This window comes from Eleginops maclovinus, chromosome 9 (genome assembly GCF_036324505.1).
Source record: "Eleginops maclovinus isolate JMC-PN-2008 ecotype Puerto Natales chromosome 9, JC_Emac_rtc_rv5, whole genome shotgun sequence".
Classification (NCBI taxonomy): Eukaryota; Metazoa; Chordata; class Actinopteri; order Perciformes; family Eleginopidae; genus Eleginops; species Eleginops maclovinus.
The window spans coordinates 23,408,759-23,435,269 of NC_086357.1; the positions used below are offsets into that span (position 1 = coordinate 23,408,759).

Genomic DNA, 26,511 nt, shown 5'->3' on the forward strand with positions numbered 1-26,511 from the left:
TAGTATGTCCCACGTATCCCCATGGTCTCAGAGAGGACCGCAGGAGTCTCGATAATGGGGAGGCAGCTTTGCCGGGAGCCCTTTTTACGCAACTCCCCGACCGCAGTGTGGTTACAGAGACGTCCATGTGTAGATCTTTTCAGGGAAAACAGTGTTTAAGGCATTAGGAAAGGCTCTGGAGTGACAGCTGAGCCTGCCATGTCAGGGCGCTGAGAGACAGCTGAAGACACGAGCCAGCGTTCTGTTGGCTAATTCAGCTCGGGGAAAAGGCTTCCGGCGTGTGGTTTCCCCCACTCTGTCTCTACGACTGTAATCTCCCTCTGTCCTGAAAACGCTGACAGAGCCACAGGGCAGCGAGAGACAACTTCCTCTCCTCAGGACTTTCATGTGGCTGCAGCAAGTGTTTGAGAAAGGACACGGGGGGGTTCTCATGTATATCCAAGTGATCTGACACTAAGGAAGTTCTATAAGAGCGGTACTGCGGCTACATGTTACTGAATCAGCTGCAACGGGGAACATTTTTCAGGATATTAAATTGAAACGGCAGTGAATATTTTCACAATGAAGCCAAGACATATCTCCTGAACAGGATCCACTCGGACAGATGTCTCAGTCTTACCGTCGTTTGCAGGCTGATGGTGGTGGTAGTGAGAGTAGGGCTTGTGGTGAGGATGGAGGTGCTGTTTCTCCAGAGGAGGAGGAGGCGTCCCTGTTGCCTTCATTCCTGGAGACAGGAGGGGACCCGACACCCTGCAGGACACACAGAGAGAGAGGGAGGGGCGGGTTATTCATTAAAACTTTAGATCCTTCTCGACAGTCTCAATCATTTCAGTATAAAATGCTGACAAAATTGTGATGTCCCGATCAACGCAGGAGCTACACGTCGCCCTGCTAACCACATTATCAGACGAGAAGAAAAGGAAGAGGAGAAGAAGAAGAGGAAGGAAGAGGAATAAGGAGGAGAAGGAAAAGAGAGAAGAAGGACGAGAAGAAGATAGAAGCAGAAGCAGAAGAAGAAGAAGAAGAAGAAGCAGAAGAAGAAGAAGAAGAAGAAGAAGAAGTGGAAACTCAGGCTACCCACAAGTAATCGTCCACATACCACATATTATGATCTGAAGTCAACAAACAGCAGAGGATGCACTCAAATGTAACCCCACACACGGCCCACTGATGCAGTTACAAGACAGCACAATAGTGTTTAGATTCATGACTTTTGAGAAAAAGAGATATTAAAATGACATGTCTGGAACTTTTCGGAAAGCGGGAGTTTCCACACCAGAATGTTCTTTAGGAAATTGATCATTAAATAAAGGTTTGTGGATGCCTTTTTGATACAGCACAAGCGTATTAATCACTACTAAACTTAGGTCTATTCGAACCACTCAAAATGAAGCAGGTTGTACGTATATCGAGCTGGAGAGGAGGACTTTGTTACGTTTGTAGGGAGCCAGGTTAGTCTTAAGGCTGTAATAAAGGTATTTAATGTGTGTATTGCTCGCCTTTTTCAGATGACGGTGAATAGGTAACACAGGAGCAGCAATAACCATGTCTTGAATTCATTCAGACACTTAAATGTTCACTGTGAAATTGAAGGTCCCGATTTAATGACTCAATATCGCACATTTGATATTAGCTTCGTGAAAGGTTACTCTGGTCCATACTCCGACTGATGGCCAACAGACCTGCCTTTAAAAGACAAAGCTGGTCAATCACCTCCCCAAATATTCAACAGCTACTTACGGCCCTCTCATGACAGCACATCAGGAATGCCAACACATAAACTGCTGCTGTGTTACTACGCGCCGCGGTGCTGTGGAGGCATATGGTTTGCACTAAGCGCTATATGAAGGTGATGACAGAGTGTTTCTGGAGGCGGTGGAGCCCTCAGATGACGGCTCTCTGCCGGCCTGAGTGGAGCCGAATATATGACCTACTGCTCCACGAATGAGGAGGACTCAGGAGGAGGCAGTGGCTTTGTGGAGGGCCTTCAGAGGAGACTGGTTTATAAAGGGAGAAGGTAACAGAGGTCAAAGTGCACGAAGCTGCGACATCACAAGTGGAGGTTTTACTGATGTGTTTTATGTCATAGAACAAAACGTGAAAATCTCTTGAGCTCGTGTTAACCACTGACCTTACTTCAGGCATTCAACCAAAAACTATGGTTCAGAACATGAGGACCAGAAGTGGTAAAAAGCATATTAATTTCCGGGTTTAAGGACTCATTCCTTCACCACTCCATAAAGACTTCACACAGGTACATTTTGCAGCCAATAATGTTTTACAACTCAAGTAAAAGTAGGTACATTTTAACAGTAATGGGTTTTTTTATATTGTGCTAATGCTGTTATTTCAAATATGTAAATACTTCCAACACGCAAGAGGGAGACTTTCCAAATGTCACGTTTGCTGGATTAGCAGTTCAATACAAACCCTAATTTAGCTGACAGGTCTGATGCCTCTGGGAGAAACAGCTGAGCAACAGAAATGTCCTACATTGAAGGTTTTCACTGCCATCAACATGTTCATCTGGGTATCAAATTTAAGTGCTCTGCTGTAAATGAACGGCACTTGACCTCCATGTCCATCTCCACAGAACTGAGGAAGTTTGTGTGGCACCTTGTTAGTGGAGCTGCGGAGAAGCTAGCTGTTAGCGAGCGTAGCTAATCCACGGGTTGGCACAGGCCCAGTGCGTGGTCATGTGTTCCTGCAGAGTGCAGAACCCCCCCGGGAGCTGCTGTCAGCACAAACTCAGGAAACAGTTATACTGTTCATATTTTTACAAGCTGCCTCTATGTGCAGCTAAAGTGAATCATAAGCTAATCACTGCCAGCTGCCCCCGGCCCAGCTCTCGCAAGTATTAGCCTGCTAGCAACTCAGGCTCCAGGAATGAGGGGAATCTTTCATTTGCCACATTAATCTTTCCCCGATATTCATCTTCACTGACCATCCAGCAATTCTCCTATTTTTCCAGCCAGCCCAACTCTCCTGTCCCACTGCTATGAGAGAGTGATTCGACCGCTGACCTTTTCCAAGGTACAGATGGAGGGGATTTTAAAGTGAGGGTATCAGATAGATGGACTTAATTTAATAAATATTTAGAAGGTTTGGAGGTTAGGGAGAGTGTGGACAGATATGTAAAATACCCTTGTGTGCTGTCTTCTATAACGGATGGATGGGAACTTTATTGCTCGAAGAAGTGCAACAGAAAGAGGATAAAAAATACTGTTTTTGTGCCTGAAGCCACGCAAGTTCAGACAAAATAACTTGGACGTCGACTGCAACTATTGTCCAGAAATGTTTCCTCAAGTTGATGCTCTCTTGTGTTACAGAGGAGCTGCCCTCTGAGGCATGATGGGATGGAAAGAAACAGGAAGATTCATGAGCAGTTCTGCCCTGCTCCTCGTTCGTCTTCCTTCACCTGCGGCTAACTATCCCACCAGGGAGCAGGGATCAGACTCTGTCCTCCGCAGACTACGTTCCCCACAAACACCCTCCGCCTCGCCTCTCATCTCTCGGATCATTAAGCCCCTCTGAGATGACGGGGGTCTTTGGCACATATTGGTGGGAACACTTCTGGTTCTGGTTAGCGAGCTAAAGCTGTGCTTTGAGGGACAGACTGCAGCATCCTGGCTAAAGCTAAGCTAATGCTAATCCAGCCCTGCAGGCTCCAGTGTGGACAGCAAAGGATATTTTTGGGGGCCCTGTTAGTCTTAGAAAGATAACTGCCCTACCACATTCTGCCATGAGCGTCTAACTGAAAAATGTTTTTGTTTGGGCTGTGAGATTGACACTGGTTTTCTGGATCACTGGAGAATCATAATGGCCGGAGGACAGACAGTGTAAAGTTACGAGCCGTGAAAGTCCCCCATCAGAGCGCCAATGTAGCTCTGTGCCGCCTCTGCTGCCACTCTAATCCAATCAGCCTGTGTCAATCACTGCTGAGGTATCAAACCACCTCGAACTAATATTTGCAGAGGGGCTCTAATATCAATACGCAGGTAGAGCCCGTAGTCTCTCCCCTCCGCAATTATATAACCACATATGGCTGAAGCAGTGAATGACAACATTTACCACCCATCTCTCTGTGAGCACAAGTCGCCATGTTCCAACAGCCATCTGAGAGGCCCTACACACACACACACACACACACTCTCTCTCTAACTCTCGCTCATGCCATGCCGATTGCCAAATGTATTTAAACTGGCATATTTTAATATTAGCTCCAGAAAAATGACACTGGTATTTACAAAGTAAAAGGAGTCTAAATGGCCCATTTGAGCCAGAGTAAACACATTTAGCTATGAGGTCAGAGGCTGCCACACTAGAGGCGGGCTAGTTTGATAATTTTGTCAAAATGTTTAATGTCCTGCTAAACCGTTTGGGAAAAACAAGTGCGGCGCTGATATTGACTTTGGCAGCGGGCTGTATACTCAAGGTTTAAACATGTAAATCAAATGCTCCATCTTCAGGCAAATGTGAGTCGACGTTTCATGCCCGGCCACTCGTACTGTAACGCCCCCCGCCTCCTCACCCCACCCTGCGTCCACACAGTGTGATGAACAGATATGGCACTCCAGTGTGTGTGTGTGTGTGTGTGTGTGTGTGTGTGTGTGTGTGACTGCTTTTAGGTCAAACATCTTGATTTGATGAAATCTGTAAATTTGGAAATTGCTTCAGCTTTAATGCGTTGTCATCACGTCACAAGTATGTTGGATCTTAAGGTGGGGAAGAAACACGGAAGATTACTTTTATGGCATAACAGGCACTTAAGTTACATAATGGAAAGAAAGGGGATTCTCACTGCTAACCACTCACAGTCTCACACACACTGTTCAGATGTTCTTCATCAAGCACCTGAAGGAACAGACTTACATCTCACATCCAATCATGTTGCCCTGCCTGTGTAGCCGCTGTTACAGCATCCACCGCTCAGGTCCTTTTCACTTTCCATTTCTCTCCTCACGCTGGTAATTGTGCATGCCGCCGAGAAAGAGGCAGTGAAACCGCGAGGTCATTTCACCAGCGTTCCTCCTGCTTTTAAGGCTTGAAACAACACATCACTGTCCAGATGCTCCAAGGCCGACCTGGCGTCTCAGCGCGGCACTCGCACGTTTACATCGAGAAGGTTTTCTCCGCGTCGACCCGCTGCTGTGTTTGTGCTGGAAGTGAAGCAGTCTGCTGTGCCTCACACCCCGATCACATGCAGTCATGTGTGTTTCCTGGATTACTATATGTAAACTCCTCTCACTCACACACACGAGTGCAAATGCATTTACAGTGAGAAACCCATCAAACCTCATTCTGTCATATGCTGTATACACTCCCAGAAAAAGTGTATATACACACACAGTCACCGGGCCCACGGAGTTAAAAGAAAGCATGTTTATGTAACACGATAACTTTTGTAACACAAGGGTTTATGATGGTTGATTTCATCCCTTCTTTCTCAATGTTATTAAACTGTAAAGTACTTGTTTTCCTTTTGTACCTCCCTGGTTTTCAGCACATTGTTTAGTACAGTACACACTGTGTCTCCTGACGACACTTAGGCTCTGTAACTCTGGCTCCCGGGGGAAATCATCCGCACTAATAGGAAACATGCTGCGCCTCGTATAAAACCGGCACACACACAAACACACAAAAGAGAACGACACAGATAAATGAAAAGAGTTGTTTCCTGGAGCATGACAGCTGCATGTTTGCTTAAATGTGAGTTAGCTTTCTGTAAATATGTTAAAGTGCAACTATCCCTGTATTCTTGTTACAGTCGATTCATTTCTTTATTCATTTGAAAGAAAACAGGACTTATTTTTGTTCTTTGCCAAAGATGTAGCAATCCTGTCCCACTTAGTAAGTCAAATTCAATTATCTTCCTTTAAAAAGTATCCCCACTTGAACTTATGTTCACAAATATCTGACAGATGCCTAATCTAAGGTGGCAGACTTGAATGCACTTCATTGTTGTGTTTGTCGTATAATCGCTCAACAAATAATGTCTGTTAAACATGATTACCACTAGATTAGTACAGTTCCTATTGTTTGGTAATGTTTTCTAATGTGTTGATTCATGTCATTTGAGGATAAAAGCTCATTGCATAAACACCAAACGATCTTTCCACAGTTCACGCCCATTAAAGTGTGAATCATGTACGGCCAAGAGGTTTGGTCATAGTGCTGATGCGGCCGTATCCAGTGGAGATGGGGGACTTTATGAACACCTCATCCAGTGCCAGAAATAGAGCTGGTGATGCGTCACAGCAACCCGGAGGTGACCAGCACACCCCCTCTTCCCACGAGGGATGTCTTAGGGGTCATGGAGTTGAGTCTGTTTCCAGTAAATCGAGAGGCTTAACCTAAGATGATCTAAGAGGGTTTGCCCTGCGGATCTGCCTTGATCCAGGATGATAAATAGGTGGAAAACAATGGGAACGCAGTGGGTCAAAATCTGTGTGAGGATCATGAAACCATCAGCGTGAGTAATGGAGGAAGAAAGGTCAACTGACTTTTTAGTGTTTAGAAGGGCACTTACTGTATATGTTAACGTATGGAAATGGTACTTGAAATAGATGAGTCAAATTCAATCAACTTTTATCACACGTGTGCTGAGTGACGTGCCTTAGCAGTGCCCAGGAGGCGACACCCGTCCACACTCGATCCTCCGATTCCCAAGCTAAGTTGCTACTGCCGCCCCTTAAAGTATAATCTTTTGCAATGAAATCTTTTTATTTTTCGGGCTTTTGTGAAATGAAAACGTTGTTCCATTAAGAGTTTTCGGTAACTTCGGTATTTACTGTAAGGGCCAATCAGAAGAATCTGTAGTGAGGGTTTGTTGCTCTTTTATTGACTGTGTTGAATTTAAGAACATTTATAAAAAGTGTCAGGTGTCAGAACCAAGTAAAAACCTGCAAGCAAATCCGAAAAGAACCTGCCTATCGACGCTTATTTATGCAAAAAGGCTACAAGAGTTGTTGTTTTTTCTATGGCAAGAAGCAATTAAAGGGATGTTATAACCATTGAGGTCCAATTATTCCCCCTCTAAAGCACTTCACTTCAAAATGCTCTGGAAGGGTTCATTTTTTAGTTTGTTTTAATGTGAAAAGACAGATTTTTAATTGGAGGAATATCTTCTTTTACCAGATTTAATCTTTATAACTCCCACTCTTTGCCTCCCTTGACAGAGACAGGGTTAGTTTGACACATCACCACAGAAGAATACATGCATGTTACACCGAGGACTCACCCGTCTCTGGGGCCGTCCATGGCTGCCAGCGGGGACAGGTGATGGGGGCTGCCGAGGTCCCGGTCCAGTCGGTGCTGTCTGGAAGAGAGGTCAGCCGTCGGGACGGAGGTGGGGTTGGCGGTGGCGGGGATGAGCTCCACTGAGGTGCTGTGATGGGGGGTGCTGGAGCCGGCGTACATGCCTGAAAGACAAACAAAGCTAATTCACTAAATGTGCCATCCATTTCATGGCAATGGAACTTTTGTTTTGACAACCTTCAATGTTCTGTGTTTGCCCTGTTTGTGATTTAGGATACATTGATTGTACTGCCACGGGGTTGGCCTTGTTTGTCCTTTCAGCTGTTTGTGCTTATTACACAATAATAAAGTGAAATGTAACATGTGTTCGAGCGATGGCTTTAAAAAGTAGGGTATTCGAAAAGGGAAAATAGGGTTACTGTACAGCCTCACGGTTGTGCGATACATTTTTATTTTTGCGTTTGTACATCACACTATATCTGTATCAATTCCTCTTACAAAATACTAAGAAAATAAAGAACAGAACGGTTGGATTTGCTGACTCTAAAGAGTATTTGTAAATCATATTTGATGAATATTTTATTGACAGCGGTCTGTGGGGGGCATCATTCTCTACTGAAGCCGGTTGCATGCTGCCAACTTTTCTACTGTTTCAAGCTGTGGACTCGTATTAAACACAGCCTTCATTTTTCCTGTTCAGAAACAATGGAAACCAGGGCTGCATCTAATAATATTTTTTTATAACAAATGAATGATATCTTTTTGTTCCTAGAGAAGAACTCTACCAAAGTTTCCTAAGCCAGAGGTGCTGTATTAAAATGTGTTGTTTCGTCTGACCCACAGCCAAAATCCAAAAGGATTAATTTGGCAGTAATAAGAAAGTATATTTTGGGAGCAGCTAGAATTTACACTAATGTGCGGTGGCAGACAGGTGCGAACACCTTACAATGGCACAAAACCTTTAAATCCTGAGCAAGTTAGAAAACTGAACAAATAATTAAACACAAATGTGCCAAAACATTCAAATGAAGGAAAATCTTCACTAACTTCATGAGACATGATCAGCGTCTTCTAATAAACAAAACGCTGCAAGAAGCTCAAAACACAACGGTACTGGGGACAGTACAAAGTGATGCACACAGCACAGCTGGGAGAGGAGTGCTTGTTGACATTTCGGGGATTACACATTTGTGTTTTTGTATATGCAATTATTTTTTAAAGTGCAGCGCGTTTCAACTAATGGAAGTTTTTTGGGCGCGTTTGCACCTGTCGGCCACCGTACTTATGTGCTATATCGTAAAGTCTAACCATTTTGAACCATATTGTGCACTTTGTCTAGCAGTTCTTGCAGCTGCACATGATCCATTGGTGCTAATGCTTTCTGTGCTTGTAGGTCCCTTGTGTGCTTTTGGTTTTACAGTTGCATTTTACCACTTCTCTTATCCTATCTCCTTGTCCTTCCTCCTTTCTTCTTAATGAATGTTCGTGATGTATTGGGTGTTTAGGGTGTCTATTATCATCTGGCCGGGGACAAATGAGCCAAGTTGGCTAAAGCTGCCCCATTTACTGTTTTTGTTACAGTTATTTAATGGGGACTGTCCACAAAAGAATAAACTAATAAACTAAACATATCAGTCAACAAATCCACCATCAGTTCTCTAGACATGTTTGCTCTTGTTTATTAGGGAAATGTTGCTCCAGAGAGAGTCAAATCACAGTGAAATAAAGAAGTAGAAACCAAGTCTTAAAGTTGGGAGAAGTTAAACTGGCTCTTCACTTATTCCACCAGCACAATAAATCTACTCTCGCCATCTTCCGCTCCGTTTAACGTACGATTTCTTTCCCAGGATCCACCCGCTGACTGTTGGGGCAGTTAACCAGTGACGAGAGGGGAAGACAGGAGGAGATGAAAGGAGGGGAAAAGATCGGCGCTCCTGGTTTTACCGTTTCCAGGCGCAGCTGTTCTCGAGTGGAAGCATGCTGGGGCCTGATCTGACAGCACTCTGAAATGGTTACAAGCTTGATTCATTACCCCCAAATCATCAATCACAGTCCTTAAATGTTTTCCCCTTTAGCCCCAACATCTGCTATCAGACCAGCAAAACAGTCGACAAATAATGGCTGTGATTGCCTCAATTTCATCGCTGGTTCCTTGTGGTGGGAGAGGAGTGAAAGGATGTGATGGCACTCTTTATGGGTTATAGAGGATTATGTTTTGAAGATGTTGGATCTGAAATGCTGCTAGTCAAACTCAGGAAGAAATTCCTGAGTTAAAGGGATATGGAGAGGGATGTCAGCCATTGAGCATAATAGCAGGAGCATGTAAACATCTGCACTAAAACTACGATGAGTCCTTCCTCTGGTTAATCAGGGAACTCTAATTACGCTCCATAAAACAGAGAGGGGCTTCTCGTAAGCCCTGCTGCAGCCATGTGAATAAGAGCAGACTTATAACAGGAAAACTAGTTTAACTCTGACTGGAAGCATGACTCATTTTCTGCTCCAGAAGTGTTAATGATGGGGATGGCTGCCCACCTTGCCCCACCTCTTCCATGCATCCTATTGGCCCTGAAACAAAGGGGAACTCATGAAAATGGAGATCCTGAATGCCAACCTGCAACATCTTTCCTGGCCTTGAATAACACTGCATCCCTGAACGCTTTGGCATCGACTCACGAGCAAAGTCCTCAGGGCTTTAAAGCATTTTAAACAAGAGAGTAGGCAACATCCACTCAGAGACAGAGGGAGGCAGAGGGGAAAAGAGCCAAGACGCAGAGGCCCGGGTGGACACTCAAAGAGCAGTTGAGCGTTTACAGTCGTCAACGGTGTGCTGAGTTCCAGCAACAATAACAGAGAGCAACGGGGGAGCCTGGATAGGGTACAGGCAGAAAACAGGGACAGATGTGAACTGAGGTAATCCGTCTTGTCTTTAAGATTGTGAAAATCTATTTATCTCTCTCTCTCTCGTTCCCAATCCGGAGTTGTGTTGACACATTTTCACGGTCAAATTCATCAATTAGAAAAATGGAGGTTTAAGCGCCCACATGTGAGGCATAAAAGTTTCCATTTGTGGCGGGTCGTAATGCTTTTTGCAGCACGTGCATGACAAGATGACGGGTTAACATGATATGGTTATGAATTACAAACCAAGCAAACAAAAATGCCAGGTTGTTACATCTGAACTAAAATAACCAATGGGGAGTCCAACAGCTAAAATGTTGATATGAAATGTGTATAAGCAATTATAGATTGTTGAATTATAGTGTGCTTTTGTTCGAATAAAAGGTGCGGTAAGGATGGTTTTTCTGCCTGAAAGAACAAAATTACCATAATACATCTGCAGGAATGTTGACATGGCTGCTGATGACCACCAATGACTCGGTGATCGCTCTGCCAGGTGTTTGGATATCTGGCGGTCGGATCTCGCCTGCTGGCTTTTGTTTGGAGGAAAATCCCTTGGCCATCCATATTTTGAGACAAGGATTGTGCTACTACCGGTGTCATATGACATGTTGTATTCAAGCCCAAAAGCAAAGAATAGAGGGATTTATGCCATAACTTACTTAACCTTTGAGCATTATTCGTGCAAATGTAACATTTGGAAGATGTTTCAAGACAATAACGGTTGAATTAAGTACCTGCACCTACGTTATAATTGTGGTTTAAAGCAATAAATGTTTTAAATTATAGAAACAAATCATTACAATTGGTACAATAGTCCTTTCAAATCAACTCAATACTACCAGGGATTGAAGTAATTGGCAGCAAAAGAAACGATAACTAAAACTAAGAAATATTCTCCATGAAAAATCTTGTTTGTTTCTTTACTGCAACCGAAAGTTAGAGGGACATTTTGGTGATCTTTTATCCGTTATACCGTCCATGAGATGATGCAAGACTTTGGTTATTTGCATCTTCCACCTTCATTGCAACAACATCAATCGGAATTGCACAGTTTATATGAAAAATAAGCTGTAACAAATTCTTCTCACGTGTTTTTGGAAATTTCCGAAATGAATAAGGTTTTGAGAAATGTATGTAAAGTGTTGAACAAAAACTAAGAAACAAAACCTCTCTGAGTTACATTGCACTTCATCTCTATAATAGGGGACAGCAATTCAAAGAAAATTATACAACTTCTTACAACTGTTAGTATTTAAGTGTTGTAAATGTCCTGCCAATAAAGAAGTCGGAGAGGAAAGGAAAAGGAAAAGGGCCGCAGAGAGATACTAAAGACCTAAATTGTTGCTGCTGACTAAGTATTAGATTACTTAATGACTTCATAAGGGGAAGAGGTTACATATTCAGGGTGTTGGATTACGGAGCAGCTTCCTGTGTGCACCTGTGAAGATGTCTTGGCCCAGTCCGGGAGAACGGCCATCTTTGCCGTTGTAGAGGTGCTGCGAGGAGGACGAGCTGTGGAGGTGCTGCATGGACAGACAGTCACTCAGGACGTCCTGCTCCATGTGAGGACAGGGCCGCAGCTGCCAATCACAAACATGAGAAAAAACGGAACATTTTTACAAGAATTGGTGAGTCATTTATACAGAACTCCATCTGGTTTGTAAGATTACACAACCATAGAACAAAACACTTCTTCTCTATTTGTAGGCTGGGTGTGTATTTCTGTTTCCTTTTAAATAAAATAACGTGATAGTAATGTTGATTTGAAACAGTAACATATTACATTGTCAGTCAGGGGCGCCCAGAGGAGAGCTCATGCAGCTTTTTGAGTCATACTTTGGCCTTGAACAATGTGGCTAAGTGATCAGTGTACCAACTCAGAGCCAATGCAGGATTGCTTCTGTTTTTCTCCCTGCCAGCAGTAATGTGGGGCAACTGAAGACACATTTCAGCTGGAGAGTCGATCACACGCCACACAGAAGAAACCCAAACCTAACGTGTGTCCGTTGAAGAAATTAAACATCTGCCTTATAAATCAGCTGCACAGCTGACCTCTGTGGATTCCTCTGTAATAAAACATTACAGTTGCTGAGGTACACACCAGCACTGTCCCAACAACCACATCTTCCATTTACCCAGGAGACCCCGCTTCAAAGAGCCTGTAAATTAAACGCAGCGACTGGGAAGTGTGTAGAAGGAAGACGTTTTAAAACAATCTACAGAAGGTCTCAATGCTTCTGCTTTGGCTCCAATATCAAATTAAGTTTTATGGAGAAAGGAAGAAGTGGGTCTTAGACTGTGTAAAATATGGATGTGACGTGGTTCATAGGTTTCTGGAAGATGTTGTGAAGCTCAATGTGAGTGGGTCTGACCGTCGCCATCTTTGCATGGAGAATGATTATTACTTTAAGGCTTGATAAAACTTAAATGAGTGAGTTGTTCATCCCCACTATAGATGTCATGAACAGGGATACAGCTAAAGGGATTGAAAGGGTGTTTTGTTCCGGGCTATAAACGTATTTATTACAACTCCAAAAGTTTGGTATTTTGATACCATTACAGGGTAACAACTTAACCAGCCTCAAGCTTATTCTTCAGAAATGTAAATGTAAACCTAGCTGGTTTACATCATGATTCAACTTTCAAACATTGCTCAAGTGTTAGAACTGCAATTGCAATCACATTAAATGACCTCATTTATTACTAAATATAACGGGTTGAAGAGCTGTTCCTTAGCAAGCGAACATTTGTAACATTTTGTCAATATGTTCAGCTAGTTTGTGTTGAAATAAAACCTGGCAGTAAAAACTAATCTCAACATAAACACGTCATCTGTGCAATAAAACTTAAGCTTATTTATGAGGCATTTTTCAGACTTGAGTGATAGAATCTCAATAACTTTTTAGCGTTCTTTGATATTATCCTTCTTGAATAACACGTATATTTGTATGTGTGTACGGGATCTGTGATGCTCAGAGGCATAACGATCTTTAGTGTTACTATGAGTGTTATTTCAGGTCAGTTTTTTTCCTTCATCATCATCATCTCTACCCTATCTGTCTCTGTATCTCTGTTTCTGCTAGTCGGTCCATCCTTCCACAAATCCAGCCTTTGTTATTTCATGAAAATCAAACCCACATTTTGATTCTGTGGTCGGACTGTGGCTGGAAACATTCTTCGGCACTATCACAGCAATCTACTCTAACCCTCAGCGATGAGCCAAGTGGACGGATAACAACCATATCTGTGCGTGACTTAACATCCTTTTAGACCTTCTGCCTCTCCGGCCAGTACAATCACAGATGATTGATCGAGTTTTACAGCTGGCATACTCCACTTTATGACACTGGAATACTGTATGTCAATAAATATGTATGTGCTTGTCCTCCAGGGGATCCTCATGAGTTTTCCTGCTAAACATTCATCACGTGTAATTGGGGCTCTGTTCTCCACACTGCGACACTCCGAACAGCTTTTCCTCTTTCTTCCCCTAGAGTGAAGTAAGAACGTTTGTTTGACATTTGTCCATAACATCTGCTCACTGGGGTTTTCAGCTGTGCAGCTTATTAACAATGCTACAAGCAAACATGTGTTTCCCTTTACGGAGCTAGGCAAAGAAACACATCATCCAGCCTGCCACTATCCAGCCCCTTCCACAACAATGAGCCCTTTCTCTGGTATTTACCCACTTCCAGTCAGGGGAAGAATGGGCTTTTGAACATGAACACGATGAAATGTGGTCCGACCTGATCTATTGTTGAGGAGACACCCCTCTACCCAACCCCTCTGCTTCCCAAATATTGAATTAAACCAGCTAGTTTGATCCGTGGATACTTTAAATCAGAACAGGACAGATTATATAGACGGGTCTGTTTGTAAAACCTGTTTTCCTACCTTACTGACTTGAATTCAGTCATACTGAAAAAGGTGCACACTAGCTCCAGAGCAAGGCACCTCTACATGATATTGGGGCTCTTTAATGGTGGAACGAGTTTCTTGCGATATCACGACTCCAGAAATTATACACATCTTTGTCCCACCTGTTTTGACTGGACATCAACTATTGAAATGTGTTTTGTTTTTTGTAAAGATGAACTATTCAGCTCATTTTCAGGTTCATATTCTGCATTTTTCTGCCTCTACTGTGAAGAAAGAGCCCAGTCTGCTCTGATAGGGATTTGGCCTTTCTAAATAACTCTTTATATATAACCTAACCTCTTTATCTTTCCTGTTTCATCCCTCTCTTGTAGAAGCTGTCTTACCTTTCTACGCACCTGTTGCTCTTTGGCCGAGTGGATCTTGACATGCTTGCGTAGAGAGCTGGGATCTGTGTAGCGCTTGGTGCAGCCGGGGATCTGACATGCGTATGGTTTCTACAGGCAGAAAAACAATATTTCACTTTAGTTTTAAGTTTGTGTAACATTTAAAATCACTTTACTGTAAAGACAAAGACACAATACACACATTTGGCAGTTTTGTAGAAAGATATGAGAGAACAATGAGGGGAATTCAGGTGTAAATAAGCACTTTTTGTACAAAGTAAGTTTGAAATATAATGAAGTAGAGGCAGAGTTGAAGTCCTACCTTGCAGCTGACAGAGGAAGTAAGAAGAGGGAAAAAAGGCATGAAAAAGAGAGAAGAAAATATCTGTCATTAAACATTTCAATAACAAATGATCTCCTTGATAGTTTGTATTTGAATTCAGAACCTCCAAGTTTTTTTTACTTGCTGTGCTGCTTTTCTTCTCCCATTGAATTAGTGAACTGTCTCTTTGTGATCAAACAACATCAATGCAACATAATTAATAAGAATACTCGACAATGCCTGTCACATGTGAAGTCAATTATAAAGAAATGGTTAGGTTTTTTATTTGCATGTTTAAGAAAATAGGACTGTGATGGGATTTTTCTACTTTCTACTAAATTCTGAACGAATAAAGTGTTGTTGGTGTTACTGAATACCTTCAGTATGACCTGTATGCATGCTGACATACAGATGTGTAAGGAGGGAAATGTTGGAATCTGTAGAATTACTTAATTGTGATGGAGTTTCCTCATCATTTCACATTCTTCCCATTAACCAAGCAAATACAGCATGTAGTCGCAGATTGAGGGATTTTCCGCAGTAATTTTTCTCTTCATCGTCAGGAATATACGTTGCCCATTAAAGTGTAAGAGGATACGCAGCTTTATTAGCTCTGCCTCCACACCACGACCTTCTCTGTAAATAAGCCGTTGTTATTGCAAGGCGCTTACAGTGCCACTCATCTTCGCCATGTTTGTTTTGTCAAGCAACAAAACAGCGCAGAACGTTGAGTAGGAAAAAAATCAAGCACAACTTCTGTGGAGGATAAATACCATTAAAGCTTGAAAATGATTTCCCTGTAAAGTGTTTCTGGCAGGGCAGGCCGCTGGCACAGTGACGGCCTCAGCGGGGCGTTAATGTGAAGCCATAAGCATCAGGGTCCCAGATTAGCTGTATCGTTTATATCACACTGAGGAGAGATCGGGCCGTGGAAGAAAATCCCGAACTGATAGAAAAACAGAAGTCTGCTTATGTTAAGGTTCTGAGTGATTTATTATTACGTGCACTGAAAGCAGTGGTGTCGGGCCAACGCAGGGAAACACAGGGGGAAAATATTCTGGAAATATAAATAATATAAAAATACTCAAATGAGAATCTATATCATTGAGAGCTTTGCAGAAGCTGGTGAATTCGAGTGATTAAAACTGGTATTTATTCTATCTGGCTTTTTTAGTACTTGGTCATATAGTCTGAATCCACCTCTCTGACCTCAGAAGGGAAAACCATTTTTACAAGCACATAAAAAAAAAATCAGAACCCCTTTGTAACTAATCGACTGTCTAATACCTGCAACCATTTTTAGGGCTCTGAAAAATAGTATTTAATGAACAAATTTGGTTCATATTTTGAATTATCCTTTGAAGAATTTACATTTATATCCAGTCTGCAATGAAGAGGTTTGTTTAGTCACTGAATATACAGCCCCGGAAAAGATTAAGAGACCAGAGCATAATCATGTTCTCTTGTTTTATTATTTATAGGTATGTCAAATTAATTAGTATTATTTATTTTATTTTATTCTATAAACTAATGACACTTCTTCTCTATGTGGAAATTCAACAAACACTGGAATGGCTGCCGTACATGTAGAGATAAAGATTTAAGAAAAATGTGGAGTGGTCTCTTAAATTTTCTCGGAGCTGTTTATCTTATTCTTATATATCTTATTTAGGGGGTATAGATAGAGGGTGCTATGTGTTGTTTAGATTGTAACAACCTCAGAGAATTGTTTTAACTTTGCGTGCACTAATAATCCATAGAACATTTACATAAGGTTAATTTTGGATGCATACAAACCCAGACTTCACTGCCTGATTGTAACAGGGTAGACATTTATAAATGCATATTTTTTTACTAAATAATGTCCTTGATTTCCAGAGATGTGATAAAATGATATTATTGTTGGCTTTAAGTGGTGCATATGTTTTAGTGATCACAAATGAACTAAAACTATCCCCAAACCTTGCAGATATTTTAATTAAATAGTTGCTTAGTAGCAAGAAATGACTGTCGAGTTGTCTGAATTGTGGGAATGAATACTAACGTACGTTATTTGAGCAAAAATAAGCTATTTATTCCAGAGCTGTGTTGGCCTGTGGATGGTGATAAAGTGAGGTATTGGTGCGTGGCTGAGACATGACGAGTGGCAGCGATGGGTGACTCAACCTTTCCCTTCCTCTATACCGGTCAGAGAAACAGGCGAAGCTGTGTCTGCAAATTCAGCTCCAATCCAAGTGTGTTAGCGACCTGAAGGAACTGATCGTTTAATGATCTGACACGTCACTGCCAGCATAGAGAGAGTCAAACATCTCAGTGACTGACAGCTAATTAAACACTTACACTGTCAAGATGTGGAAATAGGCATTAAGACTTGGAGAGAAGTTTAACTTGAAGGAGGGATCACAGCGTGAGCAGACACACTCATAATGAATGGAAGTTCGTTGATAGATTAATGAATACCTCACATTTTAATTTTGCACAGAATCCAATCCCTAAATAGATGTGAAACTAAATATTTTATTCGACATATTTGAATATTTAGCGACCAAAATGTCATGCAGATGTGTTTCCTTCAGCTAAGCGACCACCCACGCTGTTTTCGGCAAAGATCGGTTAAGCATTAACCAACTCTGGTGAGACATTGGGACAGAGCAGAGACTTGAGGGTTCCTGACCGTGTCCAGGTGAGTGCGCTGATGCTTGGCTCGGTCGCTGGAGTTGCTGAAAGCTTTCTGGCAGCCGGGGTGCTGGCACAGGTACGGCTTCTCTCCTGTGTGGCTCCTCAGGTGGATCTTCAGGTTCTCCAGACGTGAGAACGCTTTGTTGCAGCCCTCGAACTGTGGAGGAGGGAAACACGGCACAGGGACATGACACAGGAATGTATGCATAAACAGAAACACACAGAGACAACCACAGTGAGACAGGTATGTGCAAGACCACAAAAGGAAACAAAAAGACGCCCACATGCATGCACACAGAAAAAAAGAAATCAATCAGGGCATGTTCTGGTAAGATGTTGGCTCTGTATATGTACAAGTCTGTGACCACTCTTACCTCAGTCCCTTAAACACTCTTACAGCTGGAGGAGTTCACTTTACACCACATATAAACCAGCTATGGAAAAGCGAGAGATGCTTAAGAACATGGGAGGTATAATTGCAAGCTTTTTTTTCCATCGCTCTTGAATTACGTGGCCAATCCAGCGTCCTTTGTTGAAAACGAGGTCCACTTGAAAGACAGAAGCGTGCGTGACAGTACACCTGCCTCAAGGCTGTGTCTGAATTGCAGGGGGAAACTGGAGTGTGCTGTACAGCGGCGGTTAATGGGCTGTAATGCATAGCATGAGATAAGTGTTCGGCTGTGTATAGTGCCTCGGACTGACAAGTGACAGTGACTGTGAACAGGCTCGTATCAGACCCGGCTTGGCCCATTTGATCCGAACCACTCAGCCAATGAACACCACAGATTTGTTAACACGTGAATGATTCATGAGGCGTCTCGCGTGTCCACTCCTGCTCTTAAGCAGAAAACACGGCTGATTGGTTGATGAGACGGATCATGTCAAGACCCCCTGCTGAAGCCGCGGTGTAAAGAGTCACATCATGTATATGGGAAACAGTAGTATGGGAAGCATAGCTCAACGTCACTCATATCTACCTGAGGTTAATCTCATTATCTGTCAGGAGCAGCCGGACATCAATATACGGAGACGGTCACAGAGACAGCAAATTAAGAGCATCTTTCTTCTGCAAAGACAGTTATTTTCACACTTTAAAGACTCCAGATGCATCATTTTATACAGGATTGCACAAAAGAGGCTTTTTGTTGAAGTATCGCACACAAATATTGATATTAAATGCTTTTATTATATTTTATTTAGATAGCTTAAACGTATTATTCTCATATTGACCAAGAATTGAAAAATACTCAAACCGTTCTGCCTTTGTGCCATCATTTTCCACATCCCTTTATTATCTTGATTCTTGATTCAGTACATAAAAGTAAAGTGCTTATTTCAGGATCTACTCCACACTGCTGTGTGCTAAGGAAGAAGTGTGGCATGATATGACATGAAAAAGAGGAAAATGTGTATAAAATAATGGAGTTTTTATAACTGATTACTGCAAACTGCAAAAAAAAGTCAGATAAACAAACATTTATGTAGAAATTTCACAAATAAACTCTCAGTTCTCAGTGACTACAAGAATAATAAGTTGAAGTTACACGAGAAATAAAAGCTTATATGTAAGAAAATTGCTCATTTAAAATATAAGAAACAAAATATAACACTAAAATTGATATTTTTCCATCAATTACACAATAATGCCGGACATATCTTTGACTTGCTGAGTGAGATTTAAGTGAGAGCCTATTAAAGTAAACGTTGGAACCTAAAGTCTCCCCCCTGGTAATTTCACACCTCATCTGAAGAGTTCATTCTATGTCAAGCACCTGAACATGAGATTGAAGTCATGGAGAAAACCGCGAGCCAGGAACACTTTCTGTCTGATAAAAGCATTTTGCCACTACTACTACAACAACTACTACTTTAAGCTCTTAAGCTGTCCCTCACTGTCAGACTAAATCTCCTGAAATTACAGGTTCCCCGCTCTCTTAAATTTCCCTAAAACCAATTTCTTGCAAAAGGGCTTTTCTGACCGAGGTGAAAACGCACCATCACTGACAAACAGTTGCTGCTGCGGTCTCCACTGTCCATTGTAGCCTGACCTTTAGTGAAGCCCGCTGACAACAGGTCGGGTTACGGCTAAGGAGAGAGTGACACCATTCTTCTAATCGGCCTTCAGCTTCATCTGGGCTAAATGCTCATCCCTGGTCTCCTTCATTCACTCACACCGCTCCGGCCGGGCCTTCTATTCACTGAGGCTCCATTTAATACGGGAGAAACCTAAGCCAGTCATGGTAGAGCCGTGTTGGGTGACCAGGCTGATCTGTGGGTGTGTGTGTGTGTGGCGCAGTAAGAGAGTCTTAATCTGCACGGTGTTGGCTTCACAATGCACAGCTCCTCAAGAGAGTTTTAAGCCAAGAGTTTGGAAACAAAAGTATAATTTCAATATGATAAGAGACATGTTTTTTTGTTGTTTTCTCACTGTCACATTTTTTTTTACAACTGGCTACAATCTCACATGCTAAGTTTGTATAGTTTATTTAACTCAGATCAACAGTATGCAAACTGCATACGGACGTAGGATGTGAGCTTATTAATGCTTGGAGAGACAGACATGTTATGCTAATAAATCGCACAAATGTATGGGTCAACCTTCTGTAAAAAGCATCAGTATCAGTAAAATGGTCCCCCTGCATATAAGAATCAGGATTAAATGTATTAAACTAAGTCTAAAATTGTAAATATTATGATATGAGTAAAGACAATTAGGTTTATTGACACTTACTGGTACTACAGACATGTATTTTGATCCAAAATCTAAAGGAGGGTTCTTTAGGGTTAGGGTTGTACAAGACGTTTTTAAGACGTGTAGAGTCGGAGGATGAAACCCTCTTTATTGTCACATGCATGCACACAGCAGAGCACACACAGTGAAATTGGTCCTCTGCATTTAACCCATCCTAGTACTAGGAGCAGTGGGCAGCTATTGTGCAGCGCCCAGGGAGCAATGGGGAGGGGGGGATTGGAGGTGTCCGCTGCCTTGCTCAAGGGCACCACATCAGGGCCTAGGAGGTGAACTGGGACCTCTCCAAGTAGCAGTCCACCTTCCATATTGGAGAGGTCCCAGTGTGTATTGTGTGGTGAGGCTAATACTGAGAAGAGCAATGTATAAAAGCTATGACTCCTTGACTAGACAGCATTGAGTCACAATAAAGGCACAGGACTGGAATGCACTAATGAATAAAATATTTACCCTGGACTCATCCACACACTCACTGAGTCCAGGCTTTAGCATACAATCATGGAAAAAATGTCTTTAAGAGTTCTCATCACGCAGCGCCGTTCAGCGGAAACATATTATTCTTTAGTCATGCCAATCAAAGGTTTCAGATGGAAATGAGAGACGCAGCGAGGGTGGGAAAGTTTAATAAAAATCAGAGGAACATCCACACTGCCCTAGCAGTCATGACAGACGCGGTCCACGGCGATGTCTGAAACGCGGCGCCAAACATTTGGAAAACAAACACCACTATTATTGACGTGCCAAATGTGTGTATTTATATGTAAGGGAATAATCACTCTTTCATTGCTTTCTTTTCCCCAATACAAATTTGAAGCTAAATTATAGTAACGGGTCCGTGGAGGAAAGCGTGTTAATCGTGTCGAGCGTATTATTGCTCGGGAAGCTGCAGCAGCAGGGAGGCGGAGGAGGGTTCACTGCCTGCTGGGAAACCAACAGGCTCTGCCACCCCGAGGCACTGACGCTACCCAGAAGCCTGCATGAGGTATTTTACGCAACAGAGATTTTTCAGCAAAGCCAATTCGATCTGTAAAATGGATTCTTTTTCATAGTAAATGGGATGTCAAAAACCTACTTAGGTTTGGATATTTTGGACATGCAGGGGAAATCCAGTATTGCTCCTGTTGTTGAAGCAAAGTGTTTTAACAGTACTGATTTCAGCAATTTGTAGTCTCTTGATGATGAGCCATGGCCATTATATACCAGGGTTATGAGTTTTATCCCAACTTGAAAAGAATCAGAATCAAAACAGGATACTTTACTTAGAAATATGATTTTGTAAGTTGTCCAAATCCTTAAAAAAATCAATTGAATTAAATAAAAATGTTATATAAGCATAGAGAAGTAAAATTGTACTACACTATACCACACTAATACATATGTAAAAAGGTGTATAGTACAACAGAATGTATGATAGTAATGCTGAAAACCAGATTATTAACCCAAGTAAAATATTGCTGATAAAAACATCTAAAACTACGCAAAAAACGCATAAACGTCAATAGGTTCTCTGTATCGTCCAAGAGGAGATTCCCCCCCAAAAACAAACTGTTTAGAGTAATGAGCACATGAGTTAGAGTGGTATAAACATGGAGCTGTGCCGGCCAAGGCTTCTGACACAGGATTGATTTTACCTTTGATATTATCTATGAAAACAGTTTAGACAGCACTAATCACATTAATTGCTTTAAACATGTTTAGTTTTCCTCTCTGAAAACTCCGTCTTAGGTAAACGGGCAGATTACCGCACGAGTGGAGCAGCGCCGGCAGCGTGGAGGGATTTGAGCACTGTTTGACACCGTCTCACTCTTGAGTAGGGGGTTCAGTAGCTCGGTAAACATTTGGGATGACAGCGGGGTCTTGACATGGCTGAAGGGGGCGAGAGCGGGGTTGAGAGGCTGGACAGGCGGCTGATCACTACGGACAGATTATGGACGCAGCATGCAGGCGAGTGGAGGTGCGGCGGGCCTGAGGCCTTCATGGGAAATGACTCCTGACTGGCAGGGAGAAGGCCAAACAGAGCCAGGGCTAAAAGGCAGCAGTGTGCGGCTCCGCTCACATGCGGCGGCTCATTAGCAACCTGCAGGAGCTGTGGATGATGGAAACAAACCAGCCGTTATGGAGGGGTGTCCGCAGGAAATATAGCTGCTGACATGCAAAGCAGAGATCTGATTTAAAGCTTTAATGCATGACGTAGGAAGAGAAATGAAGAGGGGAGAGAAGCAGAGATCAGTCGGGGGAGAAGTACCGTTATGGATTTCTTACTTAGAAATACTCGATCACGTGTAAAAGTCCTGCATTTTAAATCAAGTTAAGTAAAGGTATAAAAATGTACTTACTGTACCAAAATCGAAAAGTACGAAAGTACGTATTACACCCAAAAGCCCATTTCAGAATAATGTATATTAAATGACTGGATTATGACATACGTTCATCACAGCTGGTTAATGTGGAACGAATTCAAATGACTTTCATTGCTGTAGGATATCTTAACCTATAATAATACAAGCTAACTTATTTATTGGTTTTTGCAACAATTTCTAATCTGAATCTCTACAGTAACTGGCAGCTGAAGTTGTAAAATAAATTGAGATAAGAGTAAGAATATTTCTGAAGTAGAAAGTTCTAGAGTAGAAGTGAGGAGTGTAAAATGTAAAAGCTCAAGTACAGCACCTCAAAATTGAACATACAGTCCCTGGGTAAATGTTCTTAAATCTACAGCCGTCGATGACTGTGGCTGCAAGTGCTGTCACATATATTTTAAAGGAGTCATTTCCTACTACAAATAATCTCAATGTTTTCTCTGCTGACACTTAAGCTTTTCTGCAGTTGATTTAGATGCATGGGAATCTCCATTAGCACTTATATCTTATCTTTGTGGCCCTGTGAAGTAACTGTAGAGCAGGCCACTGACTAATGACAGGGGCATGGGACTCAACTGTTTGCTGCTTACTAGCATGACATTCACTATTACTCATGTTCAGAGGGCCCCCCCATTAAAGGAAATAGAGCTTAAAAGCCTCGACCAACTCTCCGCTGTGATTAGTTATAACTAACACATCCAGGCTCCTTCACTGCCAAGCCTGACAGACAAGATGAGGGGCAAAGAAAGAGTTGTGGTGGCAAGAAAGAAAACACTGCCAAATAAAACATGTTATAAAGTGTGAATGCTCAAAAGCCGCCTGTATAAGTTTATACGTATGAAAAAAGGGGTTTGAGGGGAACGAGTTGGTTTATCACAAGGTGTCTTTCTCTGCCCTGACCAACGAGGAAAACCACCAACACTTCGGATCTGTTCGGAGGGGAGGCTGAGCTGCAGAGTGGCCCGGCTGCGGATGGGAAGAACATGTGCATTTAATCTGCCTGCTTCCAAATGCCCTGTGGCAACCACAGCAAAGAGCAGAAAAACGTAAATGGATGAAATTATATCCATATGATTCAACGAGACAGCTAAGGAGAGGCAGGTTTCTCATGCGCTTCGTCAGGATACAAAATTAAACACAGCTTGGCTAAAACATTCACATTACATAGTTTACACATATCATTTCCAGTGTGGAGCGGGACCCTCTTAGCAGCCAGCCTCATCTGTTGCGAATAGGGCTTTAATTTGAATCAAAGATAGCGCTCGACTCCTTTTTCTCTCGGAGCTGGAGCGATATTAATTCACACACATTTTGTTTTCCGTCTCCTTGAAGTGTCTATTTTCTTCACATGCCTCGTGCATTTTCCAAAATTTCTCTGGAAGCCTTGATTCATGAATCCTGAGATATGAGTACACACAGTGGATGAGTAAAGGCGAGGGAGTGTTGTCCAGATGCGAGTGAATAAGCCACCTCAGCCGATAAATTGGTGGGAGGAAGTAGTCATGTAAATGACTGGAGAAATTGTTCTTAACAGCCATTTTGCACTCATGCCTGAATAGTTTGGGGGCCAGATTAAAAACGATGTGGATGGCACAACAGGAAGCATTGGTATGATGACTTAATGAGGCTGCTCACATAATGACTGCCCAGCTGTACGGACTGTGCGCTGCAGATTGAGGAGGAAGTCCAGTGATGGATCTGAAGCGGTGGAGGCCTGGCACAGTGTGAGCCTGGCTGCACAACAACATGCTGAGGCTTCATGGAAGCACTTAACCTGCTGTGAATCAGAGGCCTTCATTCAAATGTCTACCAGCTCTGCAGCCCTGCATCAGATTAGAGAGCTAAGATGTGATTTCCTCCTTAACCGGGCTGCCTGGGGTTTACCGGTTCACCAGGTTGAGGGGAAAAGGAAAACAGGGTCACGTTCTCGGAGAGATGAAGCAGACTGAGGGGGGAAGGATATGTCTACTGTGTTATCATGCAGCGTGAGCAGAGAGGGAAACCCACTTCCAGCTTGATTCCTCTTCTTTTTTTTTAACATATTCCATTTTATTTCTGGTCAAAGGCTCAGGGTGTCAAGAAATATTTTTCACACAGATGTACGAGTCAGCTGTAACGCTCCCTTTAGGTCTGATAAACATTGGATCACATTTCTGAGAGTCAATTCTTCATTGAGAGGTCAGTGTTTGGATGAATGTACAACAACCTTAGAAGATCTTTTATCCGTCTCATTGCTGGCAAATCAAAACTGACAACTTTTAGTAAAGTTTTTGGCCTATGCACGTACAACAGTTCTCCATTAACAGGCTTTTCAAACATGACAGGAATGTAGAGCTTACATGATATTTGGACAAAAGTGCATGTCAGGAGTCCAAAGGCAGATTTCCTTTTACAAGCTCCTTGACATTCATTCAAAATACTCTAAATGTTACAAAGGTAATTAGAATTTCAGCTTTTAGTTTGCACAGTCCCATACCGTATGAAGTGTAGCCTGTACATAAAAAAGTGATAATATTTTAGGTATAAGGTTAAAAAGCTAATAATCTATGGGGATTATTTTGACAGTGCTTATTCCCACAAAGCACAAAAACACATAATAAATATAAATATTTGATTGGTCATTTATTGTGAGAACAAACTTAAATCTAGCTGCTCATTTATTCATGTTTAATTAAGTCTATTTTATTGTCTTATATACATTTACTGCAGTGATTTTAGAACAAAACATTTGACACACATTTACTTTCTTTCCATGAATTCAAACCTGTGCTCTTACAGCGCTTTTCTGAATGTGAAAATATTCAATTTAGACTTTTCGTTGTTTTGAAACTGTTGTGGATCTGGTTCTGACAGTAAGATTGCAGTCCTGTGCTTAACCAAACTCCTTTCTTTCCAGAGCTTGGATTACCAGTACGGTCCGGTGTTTGGTGCAGATCTGAAAAGGGTCATTGTATATCCCAATGCAAAATTAATTTGCTTAATAACCACTGAATATGAGACAAATTTGGGGTGTCACTTCAAGTAAGGAGACACATGATCCCGTGACCTCCCATTCAGTGAATGACCCGTCTCCCTTCATCTAGTGACGGTGTTTATTCTCACAAACCATCCCAACCATTTATAATAGCTAATTAGAGTGCCATACAAAGCTTTCAGTGCCACAGCCATTAGTAACCATCAAGGCATTAATTATAAACCCATTGAAGAAATCCGAACCCGCCATGAAAAAGACAGACGCGGGGGTTACGCAAAGAAAATCCTAAACATGATCTGTGTGCCGAGCCGGCGCCTGGACTGATGTTACTGGCAGTCCATGCAGGATCCAGTTTGACGGGCCCATGAGCTCCTCTGACACCCGGGCTTCAATCTGTCCAGCACCTCTCACTCGCACCTGCATCCATTCTCACACTCGCTTTCTCTCACTGTCTCTCTTATACAACCGTCTGCCAATAGGCTCCTCGTGCTCCGGGCCGACAATGGGGTGTTATATACCTCAAAGTGCTCTGTGACTCCGTTTCATATCCATGCTATTGGGGGATGATGGACAGCAATTCAGCAACAGCCAGTAATGACAATAACGTTATAGTTAATTGATCAACGTTATTGGTTCTTTGTTAGACTATTGCACAGTCCAACGCGATGATGGGCCAGTGCTCTACTATTGGATCGTCCTTAATATTATCCATAATTTACTCCTACTCTGACTATGCCAAATTGACTTACTTGGAAAAAAAGGTCTTTATTTGACCTTTTCTACTTCTGTTGTGTTTTCCTTAAATTGCCCGATTTAAAGGTCTCCTGTTATGCTATATTTTAACAGTATATTGTAGGGCAATATCAATACAAAACATGTCTGTGAAGTGTTTTGCTCAAAATACCAAACAGATCCCCATTGCAGCATGCCTCATACCCCTCTATTTCAGCCCTGTTCCTGAAGTGCTGATTCTGTGACTGTTTAAATGAACTAGCTGCTGCTGG

At 42.3% G+C, this 26,511-nt stretch overlaps 1 protein-coding gene across 2 annotated transcripts in view; it reads right to left on the reverse strand.

Moving 5' to 3' along the window:
* Nucleotides 1–26,511, reverse strand: part of LOC134869249 (zinc finger protein GLIS1) — a 77,370-nt gene that overhangs the window by 1,884 nt on the left and 48,975 nt on the right. Inside the window, exons 6-10 of one of the 2 annotated variants that reach the window (XM_063890735.1) lie at nucleotides 17,420–17,581; nucleotides 14,436–14,534; nucleotides 11,600–11,741; nucleotides 7,241–7,421; nucleotides 620–750 (exon numbers count right to left, since the gene is read on the reverse strand). In XM_063890735.1, the coding sequence (XP_063746805.1) occupies nucleotides 620–750; nucleotides 7,241–7,421; nucleotides 11,600–11,741; nucleotides 14,436–14,534; nucleotides 17,420–17,581 (715 nt within the window). Of the gene's footprint in view, nucleotides 1–619; nucleotides 751–7,240; nucleotides 7,422–11,599; nucleotides 11,742–14,423; nucleotides 14,535–17,419; nucleotides 17,582–26,511 lie in introns of both variants that reach the window. The other variant, XM_063890734.1, reaches the window with a different exon arrangement.